Source organism: Pecten maximus, chromosome 2, assembly GCF_902652985.1.
Source record: "Pecten maximus chromosome 2, xPecMax1.1, whole genome shotgun sequence".
NCBI classification, from domain to species: domain Eukaryota; kingdom Metazoa; phylum Mollusca; class Bivalvia; order Pectinida; family Pectinidae; genus Pecten; species Pecten maximus.
Window position 1 is genome coordinate 8,802,298 of NC_047016.1, and position 17,003 is coordinate 8,819,300.

Here is a 17,003-nt window from a genome sequence, read left to right on the forward strand (position 1 = left end):
AACTTTAACAATAAATAAACAAGCTTAACCTACATGTATTTTAATGATTCCTCGTATGATGTTTAATTCATTATAAAGACAACCCGTTAAAAAAGGAAATAAAAAAAAATAATGAAAAAATGGCGATGATGGATTACATGTAGTTTAACGTCAGATTCTATAATAAATAATAGTGTATCAAACATGTGTAATCAGTGTACAAGTAATTACACCATCAAATCAAAACATATCACAGCTACGTAAGTAAACAATAATCTGCTATTGGTAGCCAGTCAGTTATCGGCGGCTACTTTGTTCCTCTTCTGGTTTTTGCCCGGCAGCCATAGAGTCTCGAATCTCACTCGTCCACTTACTTTGTCCACATTATCGGTGTCCGTTTGTCTGTCATTACCGGCTCCAGCTGTAATTAACAGTTCATAAAAGATATAATTGAAATATTAAAAAATGGTTCAATTAACAAAAAAATTTACAGAAGGGTATTATTATTCATTATAAATTCCAGGCAAAATAGTCCCCAGCTGATGTATAGTGTAACCTTATCAAATGATGTGATTATCGTACCCGTATTGTTAGTTAGGTCTCGGCTTGAAGATTGTTATAACACTCCATGGAAACTGAACGTGTCTAAAATATACCTACACCAATTGTTTAATGTTATGTAGTTTGTAACGAGCTTTTGACACTTTTCATTATAATTTGGTAGATTCCAAGTAAATATGCAATTTCTTGAAAGAAATTCTTTTTAACCAATTGGAAATAGTATCAATCAATACAGTGAGGTTAGCATGACCATGATTCAGTTCTATGGTGTAAGTATATTCCCATGACACATATGGTTAGTATACCCTACCAAAATCCTGGTCTCGATCAGTAAGATGTGTTTTATAATAATTTATTGAATTTTATAATATTGAATTGTTCAGATTTACATAACCTTCAGATGAGAATAATAAACGTTTAAATCAAGAAAATGTATGCTAAACCTTGAATTACCGGACGTTTCCACGTCTGTTAGAGGTGAGCTCTTCCTCATCTGAGGGCGCACTACAGGAACTGTCCTATCGTCATCAGAGTCTACCGGAGTCACAGACACACGAACCGGAATCTGTGTATCCAGCCAATCAGATGTCTCGTCTGTAGCGTAATCTGCCGAAGGTGCCCGATCTTTTGAGTTAAGTGACACGTAAGAGACTTCTCGACTGGCGTATGCTGGAGGCAGGGTATTCATCTCTATGGCGGAAGTGTTCTCGCTGACCGAGGGAAGGTGTTTTACCATTAATGGTCGACGTATAGGTTTGGGAAAGTCATTCATACTGAACGAGCCAGGATTTGACGGTGGCTGACCATATTCCACTACAGCCTTGTTTGAGAAGAGATCGTCAAGCATATCCTCATCCGACAGAGGTACCAAAGGAGGCTTCTCGCCATCTCTCTCCTTATGTCTAAATATAAAAATAAAATAAAATTTTGTAACACAAGTCGATAACATTAAAGAACATGTATACATGATATGTATGGGTTTGGATTACAGTTCATGGCGCGGTACGTTTCTAATGGTTTGATAAAGCATTATATATATAGAGTAATTCAACTAAACCTCGCTATGACTGCCACACTAGTAAACTGAAATAGTGATGCTGTACCGTCGCTTTCCTTGCCGGATACTAGTTGGTGCTTGTGTAGATTGTATTTGTGAAGTAGGAAACATAATAAGACACATACCCCTTTCTGACAGACCATTTGCAGTACTGCCACACCAATATGAGGACAAGGGCCACCACTACAATCTCCGAGGACAGGATGATGACGACGTAATGCCACAGCTGGAGTCCCATTGTGTACAAGGTGTCACGTCACTAAATTTACTATTTACCAAGTGTCGTGTTTGCTAAGAACCGTGTGTTATGATAAAATTTTTACAATGTATAGTCTTAAATTTTACTTTTCGATCCGGACATGCTGATTAGGAAGACATTTCTGAAAGAAAAAGAATACAATAAATGCAAAATATTTAATTAGCTGCGGCAAATCTTAGTTTAAACAAACCATTTTGTCGTATAAGTTTAATTTTTCTGAAATAAACGTTTCGCTGCGGAAGGATATAGTGAATCGTTGTGCTTCATCTTGCCAGTCAAAAGCAAATTTGATAAATCGTTGAATAAACAGTACAAGCAATCTGTGTAAAGAATGACCTGATGGGCTTAATTACATTATATTTACTTTTGTCTGGCATTGTCACTATATAGTCTGTCTGATAGCTCTGGCATTGATGTACTGTACGTTTAAATGCCATCCATCACGCGCTACACTTATTATTTGTCTACATTACTTTTTATAAAAAAAAATGCCATTTGCGCATTACGCTGATAATATGTAAAATGATTATCAAAATTGAGTTTTTTTTCTTTTTTTTTCTAAATGTCCATATACAAATGTACTAAATGTGTTTTGTTTGCCAAAATTCACGCGACCATGTTCCGGCTGTTCCAACGACTGACGAAAAATCTGCTGACTGTCGGTAAGGCGGGGATTATGAATTTCAAATATGAATTATAGCATTAAAAAGTGAAAGGAATGCAAACATGAGCGTTGAACTGTTTTTGTATGGTACAATGTATTTATGATCTATTTGAATGCCAGAGCTTTGCTTACGCACATAATGTTGTTTGCTTGCAAAGCTCTGGCATTCAAATAGATCATAAATACCAAACAAAACAGTTCAATGCTCAAATAACCGGATGATTAAACTCCAAATGTGGCTAAAAGATATTGATCAAATATCAGAACTACCGATTCCTTATCGATGATATGATGACGTCATGTTTTTTTTCTGACCAATGAAATATCTCTTCGTGAGATGAAAAAGGGGAGGAAATATGTTTGGATATACACAATGGTCGCTATGTTCTCCTAGATTAGATCTATATATACACATAGCAGGGGGTAGGTTTAATATGTCAGCTAGAAACGCCGAATTTAAAGGATATCTGTCTGTGTCCTGGTAAAATGCAGCACATTTAGATTTTAACACTCGTACATGTCATCGATTCCCCATTGTTTATAAAGGAACTGGATATAACACAATTTTAAAATGTATCCGTGTTTCGTCATAGAAGTGCTCGAAGATAACCATACACAGACGAACATGTTACGTCGGCATTAACTTAGATTTACCACATCCAGAGGTACCTGCCTGAATACAACCCAAATACGGCACTCGAGATACCATTAAAGTCCATTTAGGGATAACGTCACATGTGATCTATAGCCCCTTACATATCCCCCTCCTCCTCCTTTAACGCCTTAAGAGGCCTACATTCCACACAGGCGTCCATGCTCTCGGACATTCCCTTCCTGTTTGGAATGTACCACTCACGAGTTCATTTTTCAGCCTATACTGACAGTGTGATCTCATTGAAGTATACAGTAACAAAGTCGGAGAAACGCTTTCCGTGTTAGGTTTTAGGTGTGACATTCTGACTTCGAATGAGGTAACACTTGCTTTATTTTAGATTTTATATAAGGAATGTACTTGAGTTGATATCTATATATTAATCTAACATGCGCACGAACACATTCCGTTCAGCTGAACGAAAACATTTATATATAGAAACATTAATTAGTCCATCACGTGAACAAGGATAATCTTTTAATGTTAGGTTACAGACGTCCCGGAGGGGAATTGCTAAACAAACAGATTTATGTCCCAATATATTTGAGTGTATTTCTTCGGTTAAACAGGTGCTTTAATATTCTATTCGAATCAAACATTGTATAAGAATTTCCCTTCGGGAAGAAATCTTCGCTTTGAAAGTTTGTTTTTTGTTTTTGTTTTTTATTTTGTTTTTTTTTTTTTTTTTTTTTTTTTTGTTTTTAAGGTTACCATAAGTTTAATTTTAGAAAACGGTAAATAATTAATTGTAAATAAAACATCTTTCTAGGGAATACAAAATGTTATGACAAAGTACTTATTAAAACATATATCTCCGTATAACATAAAATAGACATTTTGTCCCATCTTCATCAACTTGCATTGATGTTCAAAGGGCTTCGCGAAAGTCTTATCTTGTTCATCTTTTGTGGTGTTTTTTTTTTACAATACTGTTTCATCGTTCCGTTTTTTGTATATGGAGTATATATATGAAATGCATGACTGTGTAGATCTTATACACAACTCTTCAAGTAAAAACACCGCTACATCCACATATTACCTATATCCTATATCTGAGCCATTCACATTATAAGGCCAGTATATAAAATACATCAAATAAGCTATATATTTGGTTATTTCTATAATGTTTGATATTAACTTATTTAACTGTATCTTAATAAAATGAATAAGGAACATGATCAGAAGTGTGTGGTGTGGTATTACCCTGGATGTGACATGTAAGGAACATGATCAGAAGTGTGTGGTATGTATTACCTTGGATGTGACTTGTAAGGAACATGATCAGAAGTGTCCGGTATGTATTACCTTGGATGTGACATGTAAGGAACATGATCAGAAGTGTGTGGTGTGGTATTACCTTGGATGTGACATGTAAGGAACATGATCAGAAGTGTGTGGTATGGTATTACCTTGGATATGACATGTAAGGAACATGATCAGAAGTGTGTGGTATGTATTACCTTGGGTGTGACATGTAAGGAACATGATCAGAAGTGTGTGGTATGTATTACCTTGGGTGTGACATGTAAGGAACATGATCAGAAGTGTGTGGTATGTATTACCTTGGGTGTGACATGTAAGGAACATGATCAGAAGTGTGTGGTATGTATTACCTTGGGTGTGACATGTAAGGAACATGATCAGAAGTGTGTGGTATGTATTACCTTGGGTGTGACACGTAAGGAACATGATCAGAAGTGTGTGGTATTACCTTGGATGTGACTTGTAAGGAACATGATCAGAAGTGTGTGGTATGTATTACCTGGGATGTGACATGTAAGGAACATGATCACAAGTGTGTGGTATGTATTACCTGGGATGTGACATGTAAGGAACATGATCAGAAGTGTGTGGTATGTATTACCTTGGATGTGACATGTAAGGAACATGATCAGAAGTGTGTGGTATGTATTACCTTGGATGTGACTTGTAAGGAACATGATCAGAAGTGTGTGGTATGTATTACCTTGGATGTGACATGTTAGGAACATGATCAGAAGTGTGTGGTATGTATTACCCTGGATGTGACATGTAAGGAACATGATCAGAAGTGTGTGGTATTACCTTGGATGTGACATATAAGGAACATGATCAGAAGTGTGTGGTATTACCTTGGATGTGACATGTAAGGAACATGATCAGAAGTGTGTGGTATTACCTTGGATGTGACTTGTAAGGAACATGATCAGAAGTGTGTGGTATGTATTACCTGGGATGTGACATGTAAGGAACATGATCAGAAGTGTGTGGTATGTATTACCCTGGATGTGACATGTAAGGAACATGATCAGAAGTGTGTGGTATGTATTACCTTGGATGTGACATGTAAGGAACATGATCAGAAGTGTGTGGTATGTATTACCCTGGATGTGACATGCAAGGAACATGATCAGAAGTGTGTGGTATGTATTACCTTGGATGTGACATGTTAGGAACATGATCAGAAGTGTGTGGTATTACCTTGGATGTGACATGTAAGGAACATGATCAGAAGTGTGTGGTATTACCTTGGATATGACATGTAAGGAACATGATCAGAAGTGAGTGGTATTACCTTGGATGTGACATGTAAGGAACATGATCAGAAGTGTGAAGTATGTATTACCTTGGCTGTGACATGTAAGGAACATGATCAGAAGTGTGTGGTATTACCTTGGATGTGACATGTAAGGAACATGATCAGAAGTGTCTGGTATTACCTTGGGTGTGACATGTAAGGAACATGATCAGAAGTGTGTGGTATTACCTTGGGTGTGACATGTAAGGAACATGATCAGAAGTGTGTGGTATGGTATTACCTTGGATGTGACATGTAAGGAACATGATCAGAAGTGTGTGGTATTACCTTGGATGTGACATGTTAGGAACATGATCAGAAGTGTGTGGTATTACCTTGGATGTGACATGTAAGGAACATGATCAGAAGTGTGTGGTATGGTATTACCTTGGGTGTGACATGTAAGGAACATGATCAGAAGTGTGTGGTATGGTATTACCTTGGATATGACATGTAAGGAACATGATCAGAAGTGTGTGGTATTACCTTGGATGTGACATGTAAGGAACATGATCAGAAGTGTGTGGTATGGTATTACCTTAGATGTGACATGTAAGGAACATGATCAGAAGTGTGTGGTATGTATTACCTTGGATGTGACATGTAAGGAACATGATCAGAAGTGTGTGGTATGTATTACCTTGGGTGTGACATGTAAGGAACATGATCAGAAGTGTGTGGTATTACCTTGGATGTGACATGTTAGGAACATGATCAGAAGTGTGTGGTATTACCTTGGATGTGACATGTAAGGAACATGATCAGAAGTGTGTGGTATGGTATTACCTTAGATGTGACATGTAAGGAACATGATCAGAAGTGTGTGGTATGTATTACCTTGGATGTGACACGTAAGGAACATGATCAGAAGTGTGTGGTATGTATTACCTTGGGTGTGACATGTAAGGAACATGATCAGAAGTGTGTGGTATTACCTTGGATGTGACATGTTAGGAACATGATCAGAAGTGTGTGGTATTACCTTGGATGTGACATGTAAGGAACATGATCAGAAGTGTGTGGTATGGTATTACCTTGGATGTGACATGTAAGGAACATGATCAGAAGTGTGTGGTATGTATTACCTTGGATATGACATGTAAGGAACATGATCAGAAGTGTGTGGTATGTATTACCTTGGATATGACATGTAAGGAACATGATCAGAAGTGTGTGGTATGGTATTACCTTGGGTGTGACATGTTAGGAACATGATCAGAAGTGTGTGGTATTACCTTGGATGTGACATGTAAGGAACATGATCAGAAGTGTGTGGTATGGTATTACCTTGGATATGACATGTAAGAAACATGATCAGAAGTGTGTGGTATGGTATTACCTTGGGTGTGACATGTTAGGAACATGATCAGAAGTGTGTGGTATTACCTTGGATGTGACATGTAAGGAACATGATCAGAAGTGTGTGGTATGGTATTACCTTGGATGTGACATGTAAGGAACATGATCAGAATTGTGTGGTATGTATTACCTTGGATATGACATGTAAGGAACATGATCAGAAGTGTGTGGTATGTATTACCTTGGGATGTGACATGTAAGGAACATGATCAGAAGTGTGTGGTATTACCTTGGATGTGACATGTAAGGAACATGATCAGAAGTGTATGGTATGTATTACCTTGGATATGACATGTAAGGAACATGATCAGAAGTGTGTGGTATGTATTACCTTGGATGTGACATGTAAGGAACATGATCAGAAGTGTGTGGTATGTATTACCTTGGATGTGACATGTAAGGAACATGATCAGAAGTGTGTGGTATGTATTACCTTGGATGTGACATGTAAGGAACATGATCAGAAGTGTGTGGTATGTATTACCTTGGATGTGACATGTAAGGAACATGATCAGAAGTGTGTGGTATGGTATTACCTTGGATGTGACATGTAAGGAACATGATCAGAAGTGTGTGGTATGTATTACCTTGGATGTGATATGTAAGGAACATGATCAGAAGTGTGTGGTATGTATTACCTTGGATGTGACATGTAAGGAACATGATCAGAAGTGTGTGGTATGTATTACCTTGGATATGACATGTAAGGAACATGATCAGAAGTGTGTGGTATGTATTACCTTGGATGTGATATGTAAGGAACATGATCAGAAGTGTGTGGTATGTATTACCTTGGATATGACATGTAAGGAACATGATCAGAAGTGTGTGGTATGTATTACCTTGGATGTGATATGTAAGGAACATGATCAGAAGTGTGTGGTATGTATTACATTTGATGTGACATGTAAGGAACATGATCAGAAGTGTGTGGTATGTATTACCTTGGATGTGACATGTAAGGAACATGATCAGAAGTGTGTGGTATGTATTACCTTGGATGTGATATGTAAGTAACATGATCAGAAGTGTGTGGTATGTATTACCTTGGATGTGACACGTAAGGAACATGATCAGAAGTGTGTGGTATGTATTACCTTGGATGTGACATGTAAGGAACATGATCAGAAATGTGTGGTATTACCTTGGATGTGATATGTAAGGAACATGATCAGAACTGTGTGGTATGTATTACATTGGATGTGACATGTAAGGAACATGATCAGAAGTGTGTGGTATGTATTACCTTGGATGTGACATGTAAGGAACATGATCAGAAGTGTGTGGTATGTATTACCTTGGATGTGACTTGTAAGGAACATGATCAGAAGTGTGTGGTATGTATTACCTTGGATGTGATATGTAAGGAACATGATCAGAAGTGTGTGGTATGTATTACCTTGGATATGGTATGTTAGGAACATGATCAGAAGTGTGTGGTATGTATTACCTTGGATATGACACGTAAGGAACATGATCAGAAGTGTGTGGTATGTATTACCTTGGATATGGTATGTAAGGAACATGATCAGAAGTGTGTGGTATGTATTACCTTGGATGTGACATGTAAGGAACATGATCAGAAGTGTGTGGTATTACCTTGGATATGGTATGTAAGGAACATGATCAGAAGTGTGTGGTATGTATTACATTGGATGTGACATGTAAGGAACATGATCAGAAGTGTGTGGTATAGTATTACCTTGGGTGTGACATGTAAGGAACATGATCAGAGGTGTGTGGTATGGTATTACCTTGGATGTGACATGTAAGGAACATGATCAGAAGTGTGTGGTATGGTATAACCTTGGGTGTGACATGTAAGGAACATGATCAGAAGTGTGTGGTATTACCTTGGATGTGACACGTAAGGAACATGATCAGAAGTGTGTGGTATTACCTTGGATGTGACACGTAAGGAACATGATCAGAAGTGTGTGGTATGTATTACCTGGGATGTGACATGTAAGGAACATGATCAGAAGTGTGTGGTATGTATTACCTTGGATGTGACATGTAAGGAACATGATCAGAAGTGTGTGGTATTACCTTGGATGTGACACGTAAGGAACATGATCAGAAGTGTGTGGTATGGTATTACCTGGGATGTGAATGTAAGGAACATGATCAGAAGTGTGTGGTATTACCTTGGATGTGACATGTAAGGAACATGATCAGAAGTGTGTGGTATTACCTGGGATGTGACATGTAAGGAACATGATCAGAAGTGTGTGGTATGTATTACCTTGGATGTGACATGTAAGGAACATGATCAGAAGTGTGTGGTATGTATTACCTTGGGTGTGACATGTAAGGAACATGATCAGAAGTGTGTGGTATTACCTGGGATGTGACATGTAAGGAACATGATCAGAAGTGTGTGGTATGTATTACCTTGGATGTGACATGTAAGGAACATGATCAGAAGTGTGTGGTATGTATTACCTTGGATGTGACATGTAAGGAACATGATCAGAAGTGTGTGGTATGTATTACCTTGGGTGTGACATGTAAGGAACATGATCAGAAGTGTGTGGTATGGTATTACCTTGGATGTGACATGTAAGGAACATGATCAGAAGTGTGTGGTATGTATTACCTTGGATGTGACATGTAAGGAACATGATCAGAAGTGTGTGGTATGTATTACCTGGGATGTGACATGTAAGGAACATGATCAGAAGTGTGTGGTATGTATTACCTGGGATGTGACATGTAAGGAAATGATCAGAAGTGTGTGGTATGTATTACCTTGGATATGACACGTAAGGAACACGACCAGAAGTGTGTGGTGTGGTATTACCTTGAATGTGACATGTAAGGAACATGATCAGAAGTGTGTGGTATGTATTACCTTGGATGTGACATGTAAGGAACATGATCAGAAGTGTGTGGTATTACCTGGGATGTGACATGTAAGGAACATGATCAGAAGTGTGTGGTATGTATTACCTTGGATATGACATGTAAGGAACATGATCAGAAGTGTGTGTTGTGGTATTACCTTGGGTGTGACATGTAAGGAACATGATCAGAAGTGTGTGGTATTACCTTGGATGTGATATGTAAGGAACATGATCAGAAGTGTGTGGTATGTATTACCTTGGATGTGACATGTAAGGAACATGATCAGAAGTGTGTGGTATGTATTACGTTGGATGTGACATGTAAGGAACATGATCAGAAGTGTGTGGTATTACCTCGGATATGATATGTAAGGAACATGATCAGAAGTGTGTGGTATGTATTACCTTGGATATGACATGTAAGGAACATGATCAGAAGTGTGTGGTATTACCTTGGATATGATATGTAAGGAACATGATCAGAAGTGTGTGGTATTACCTTGGATGTGACATGTAAGGAACATGATCAGAAGTGTGTGGTATTACCTTGGATGTGACATGTAAGGAACATGATCAGAAGTGTGTGGTATTACCTTGGGTGTGACATGTAAGGAATATGATCAGAAGCGTGTGGTATATATTACCTTGGATGTGACATGTAAGGAACATGATCAGAAGTGTGTGGTATTACCTTGGATATGATATGTAAGGAACATGATCAGAAGTGTGTGGTATTACCTTGGATGTGACATGTAAGGACCATGATCAGAAGTGTGTGGTATGTATTACGTTGGATATGACATGTAAGGAACATGATCAGAAGTGTGTGGTATTACCTCGGATATGATATGTAAGGAACATGATCAGAAGTGTGTGGTATGTATTACCTTGGATATGACATGTAAGGAACATGATCAGAAGTGTGTGGTATTACCTTGGATGTGACATGTAAGGAACATGATAAGAAGTGTGTGGTATGGTATTACCTTGGATGTGACATGTAAGGAACATGATCAGAAGTGTGTGGTATTACCTTGGGTGTGACATGTAAGGAACATGATCAGAAGTGTGTGGTATTACCTTGGATATGACATGTAAGGAACATGATCAGAAGTGTGTGGTATGTATAACCTTGGATATGACATGTAAGGAATATGATCAGAAGCGTGTGGTATATATTACCTTGGATGTGACATGTAAGGAACATGATCAGAAGTGTGTGGTATTACCTTGGGTGTGACATGTAAGGCACATGATCAGAAGCGTGTGGTATATATTACCTTGGGTGCAACTTACAAATGGGCATTTACTGTGATGGGAAAGATACTAGTAGTTATGTTATGGGACTATCACAAAAACAAAATATGGAAAAGGTTAAATAACGCAGCATAACGGAAACAAGTCACACTAGTATATACTTAAATTGCCTTGTCTCTCTATACATTATAACTATTCTAGCACCCATTTTACCTGTACTTTTCATATTTATTCTTCGATCAATTTCGTGTGACACATCAGCGCGTCCGAAGGGAAGGTTTGTTTACACGAAGACGTTACCAAACAAATACAATTACAGACACGAGTGATGTGATTATGTATAAACATAGCCATCATCAGTCATGTAGACAACGCCAGATTCCATCTCTAATCCCACAGTGGATACCCACCGGACAATCTAACGACGTTGTCATGGATACGCTGTCATTTCCACGAACTACACTGGTGTACTCGTGATAAAAGTGACACCAGTTCCGACAAAAGTTAAACTCAGAATCGAACAACTGGCCATTAATTGTCACTTGATTTCAGACTCAGCGTGCGAGGTGACAGTGAATGAGAAAACATGTCTATCTACAGGACTAATAATGCTAATCCTCATCATTTCTATAATAACTATACCAATGGAATGATTATTGCGAAATTAATGTAATTATTATTATATATTTACTATGTACATCGTTAACCCTCAAGGCTGTAAACTATTTCAGGGTCGACACAAAATAATAATAGATGTGAGTAGGCCAATATCTTAACAAAAGTACGAAATAGGTAGGTTCTTTACCAGAATCAACTATAGGTGAAAAGACAGAATCCGAAAAATGTTTCTATAACGTCTAAATACTTTCATACAAGAAAAATCGCGGTCAAAATGAAACCGGGATACGTATTATCTTCATCTCTGCCATTGTTAAAAACGGCCTACCATTGTTATATGTATGACATTGGATTGTTTCTTTGATGGTCAGAATAAATATCTACGCAATAAGATATACAAACAATTTGCTGTTCCAAGCTGTACACATACCTTTAGTTACGATATAACATCATACCTTTGTTTTACTGAATGTTTGGCAAAATTAATTCGAATGAATACTTACATTATTATGTATGAAATATTTGTCAACAGTACATAGATTTAAATGATGAGGTACATTTTTACTACACGAAATATTGCGAAATTCGAAATGTTTCCGTCGTATCCTTAAAATGCATATGCTATTAACAACATAATTCAACACTATATGATAATTACTGCAGTGTGTTAGAAAATAAAATAACAATGGACACACAAATCCTGATGACTAAAATCCCATTCTTAGAATGTTTAATCATGCTTGAGGAAACTCACTAATAGAAAGAACCAACAATACGGACATAATAACGAAACCATAATTCAAACTCAAAACCGATAAGACAAGGGCCAAATATGGTCAAAAGATAAAGATTTGCATGGAGACTAATAAAAAGATACAGTCATGTTGTTCAATCATTTAACTTATTACCGATGATAAATATACATGTAGCTATGGTATTAGGGCTTACTCGTGTATTTGATTCTACCAAGTCACCATTGAATATAGATTATAAAAAACGGTATATTATTCCACTCTCGGACCGTTGTGTAAGCGTGTCACCAGTGAATACAGAATATGTAAAACGGTATGTTCTTCCACTCTCGAACCGTTGTGTAAACGTTTTGGCAGTTGAATAAATATATCGATATTTCAAAAAGCTCAATATGACCATCCGTTCTATTGATTGGTTGAGATTTGAACCTTGACACGAACTACTTTTTTCCACGCGTGCTTCGTGTAACGTGATTTGTTGTTGATGTTATACAGTCAAACAACTACCGAATTTATATCTATCGCGGTCTTCGGAAACTGTTACATTCTCCCCGACCGTTGCAACATATTCACGATCCATATACCGACTTATCTGTGAAGGTTCTCTCGATGATTTTGAAGGTTCTCTCGGTGATTTTGATAGCTTTATTGCATCAGAAACTGCTGTCTAGTGACGTAAAGCAATGCTCGCAAGGACAAAACGACCCATCGAAACATGTCTGTCGCACAAAGTGCATTTCTGTTATCATTAAGAGCTCCCCTAAACGGCGACACATTTAAAATATACATTAATAAAAGGCGCAAGATCAAGAGTCACGAACTCCGACAGTGGCGGCGATAAGGCCTTATTCTGGGAGGAATCAGATAACATCGTGTCATATATATATACATCCATACACTCTGCGACTGCTTAATGTATGCACTACAGAAGTTAAAACTGATGTTGGTTTTGTCCTATTATTCCTGACTTAATTAATTTGAAAATATTAAATTGTCTATTAAAATATAATTTCTGAAAATTAATAAAGGGCTTTCTTTGCAGTGTATTCAAACCAGATCACAATCTCGCATCTGCCCATTATATAACTGTGGTAGAACCGTCATGTTTTTTTTTGCATTAACAAAAGACATCTGCTTTCGGGTGTCTTTTGTAACTATCTGCTTTCGAGTGTCTTTTGTAACTTTTAAGACACATCTAACCTCTTTGTATTATACAGGGAGTTCTTGATTAAAACTTGAGTGAAAATGCTGGGAAGAATCAACATCAACCTTTTCTCAACCATGAACATGTCTTTACCACATAACCATTTGATTGAATGAAACATATGACACTGATATAAATATATATATAGTGCAACGGGGATTACCACGGTGTTATTTTAACATATTTATTATTAACTCATGTTATTTTGGTAATGCTAGTGTTTGGAAGTGCCCGCTAGGGTTAGGAAGTGTCCGTCGATTTATTATTACCGTTATCTTTCACGTCTAATTTAAATGTGATGCTTTTATATCGAAAATATTTAAGATATAAGATACAGGGTTGGCTTAATGAAGGCTAGGAATGGACTAAATCTGACCAGTATCAAGATACTTTCTAAAGGAGAATAGTGCTTAAATGTAAACTGCATCTGTTTATGAACAGTTAAAAACAATACCTACAAAGAAAACCCTTCCATTGCCCAAATAGTCAATTGGTAGAACTATCTAAAATGGGTATTCAAAACAATTATATTTTGATATCTTCCTACCAAATGGCAATAAGGAGTATTTGAGTCCTTCGAGTCCTTCACGAAATTACTAGTATTTTTGAAAATCAACAAAAAGACAATTGTCTCTTCCGGGTTATATAACATTGTCTAAGATTATCTAAGATTGAATCCTTTCTTCTTTCGAATTGTTTATACAACTATTGAGTGACGACTGGATTTACTACGGAGTATTTCAATATGATACTAAATCAATAATAAAGAGGTAAAAATCGTATCAAAAACATTGGTGAGAATTCATAACCTGGTTTCATCACTAATTAAAGTAAAATCTTGCATTGTTTAAATAATTACCAACTATACGCCATTTTACAATCTGTAACATACACGTATTTAATAACAAGCCGGAGACAGACCTCTCTAATTAGTAATACGTGGGAACGAATGCATCAAATGTAAAATGCCATCATGACAAAATTACGTACCTTTGTATGCTACATCGTGTGTAGGAAGTGATGATCCTTACAAGGGGTTCTGGTCCGTCCCTGTATAATGCAAGCTTACAAATGTTCTGTTAACTAACGTCACCAGTCCTCCAAGTGTATGCATGTAAACATGCACAACAATGTCTCAAACGTGTCGACGCTGCTCATATAATGGGAATAAAGTTAAAAAATCACTTCTTTATCAACACAAATGTTTTGTTGTTAGTCACTTTCCCTGGTATCGGGGTTTCCATAAAGGCATATCTAACGTGTGTATACAGAAAGGTTATCAGTAGAAATATGTGCCGCTGTCATATAATACCACAGACATGTATATATATCACGTGATTTTGACGTCACATTGACAGCACCTTTTGACACAATATTAACTATATTAAGTATCACTCATTAAAATGAAATATGCTTTCTGAAATCTCGGCTTATGTATATGTACAGCTACTCAAGTAAAATAAAAGTTTATAAAACTTGACAACATATACGTTTATATATAATACAATCGAGGTTTATTTGAAATAAGACGACGATGGTACTAATTAGATAAGAATGTGGGTCAGTTTATCTAATTAGAACAGTACGGGTTAAACCGTTTGGGTAAGTACCTTCTTGTGTTGTTATTCGCGACCATTTCCCAGGTAAGAATTAGCTGATCAGTGTGCAGAAATATGCCATTATACATAAAGTTTTGTTTAGGACTATGTATTGGTAAATAGCATTAAGGCTATAAAGGCATACAAACTAAACTTTTAATGTAGAACTAAAATATCTAAAACGATTTTTGCTGGTAATATGCGATCCTTGGGATGTACCTGAATGAGACCATATCATGTATATTTCAAGAGTATATAATAGAAAATTGCCTTTTTCACGACGCTGAAACGTTTTCTGTTATGAGCAAACCAACTACCGTTACTTCTTTGTATCTAAAACAGAAAATTGTCGGACATCAATGCAGTGAATACGTCACTGACTGGTCAGAACATCACTAAATATATCACCTTTACCATCAACACATTTATCCCCTTTACCATCAACTCTTTACAAATTCAACACCTTTACCATCAACTCTTTACAAATTCATCACCTTTACCATCAACTCTTTACAAATTCATCACCTTTACCATCAACTCTTTACAAGTTTATCAACTTTACCATCAACTCTTTACAAATTCATCACCTTTACCATCACCTCTTTACAAATTTACCTTCATATCTGATAATATGTCGTTCTGTAAGTCTGTTATCTGCGAACACAATCTCTTGTTGTCCAGTATAAAATCGCAAGATCGAATTTGTCTCTATAAATTCTCAAAATAACTATGTTTTTATATGTTTCCATATTTCATATCATTCATTTTATTTCGTATGTGATAACCAATAGTTCTAGACGTATAGATAAATAAAAACTGCAGTGTGAATATGCCATTTTTTGTTGTAAATTGCTAGATGAGTTGAGTTTATTGATTGGCATCATTTCCATCTTATCAGCTGTGTGTCGTAAAACACAATAATTGACTTTTGTTCAAATAAATAAATGATGAGTAGTATAAAGATGATAAAAAGACCATCACACCATTTTTTCAGTGGTTGTCGTTCGAACAATTTTCTCATCCTGAGCTCGTGGATGAGATCCAGAGGCCACCGCAGGTGAAAAAACAGTGTGATAATCTATATCTAAAATAACCATGAATTAGAATGGCCTGCTTCATCAGCAAAGAATACTAACTAACCACACAAACCATAATTCATACTCAAAATCGACTAAACGACAGCAATTATAACAATCTTTTAAAAATCTAGATTAGCATGGAGACACCTAAAAATACACGGATAATAAGAATAGATGCTTTATCAACGACAATAAAAGTCTAGGTCGAATCTGGGTCAAATCACAATTTCAAATGAGAGTAAGGGTGGTGATTCAATTTCATGTTCATGCATTTTGCTCGGCGACATTTAACATTCATTTACATAAATAGGGTTTTAAAACAAGAGGAAAACGTCAAAATGCACTGCCATTAAGAAAATGTAAGCTCATTTTTCAATAACTCAGTTAATCCCAATACGATACATCGCATAACATGTAGAGCTTTCAATATAAGCGCAAAACCAGATGATGTATTTAAAACAAAAACTTAATTAGACAGGTCAAGCTTTCATCTTTTAATTTGACAAAATTTTATGTTTTTTTTGACGATGTGAATTGATTCACGCAAATTATGTATCATGT

General features: G+C 36.6%; 1 protein-coding gene across 2 annotated transcripts; it reads right to left on the reverse strand.

The window, feature by feature from the left end:
• Nucleotides 1-17: 17 nt before the first annotated feature.
• LOC117316501 lies at nt 18-15,090 on the reverse strand. Of its 2 annotated transcripts, none has more exons than XM_033871115.1 (4): nt 14,756-15,081; nt 1,723-1,977; nt 994-1,442; nt 18-400 (listed from the first exon to the last, which is right to left on the reverse strand). In XM_033871115.1, exons 2-4 carry the CDS (start codon nt 1,833-1,835, stop codon nt 273-275), a joined length of 690 nt encoding a protein of 229 aa, XP_033727006.1. In that variant the 5' UTR covers nt 1,836-1,977; nt 14,756-15,081; the 3' UTR covers nt 18-272. The 2 variants fall into 2 exon arrangements, with proteins under 2 accessions (XP_033727006.1, XP_033727015.1); XM_033871124.1 differs by having other exon boundaries at nt 296-400; nt 984-1,442; nt 14,756-15,090.
• Nucleotides 15,091-17,003: the final 1,913 nt, after the last annotated feature.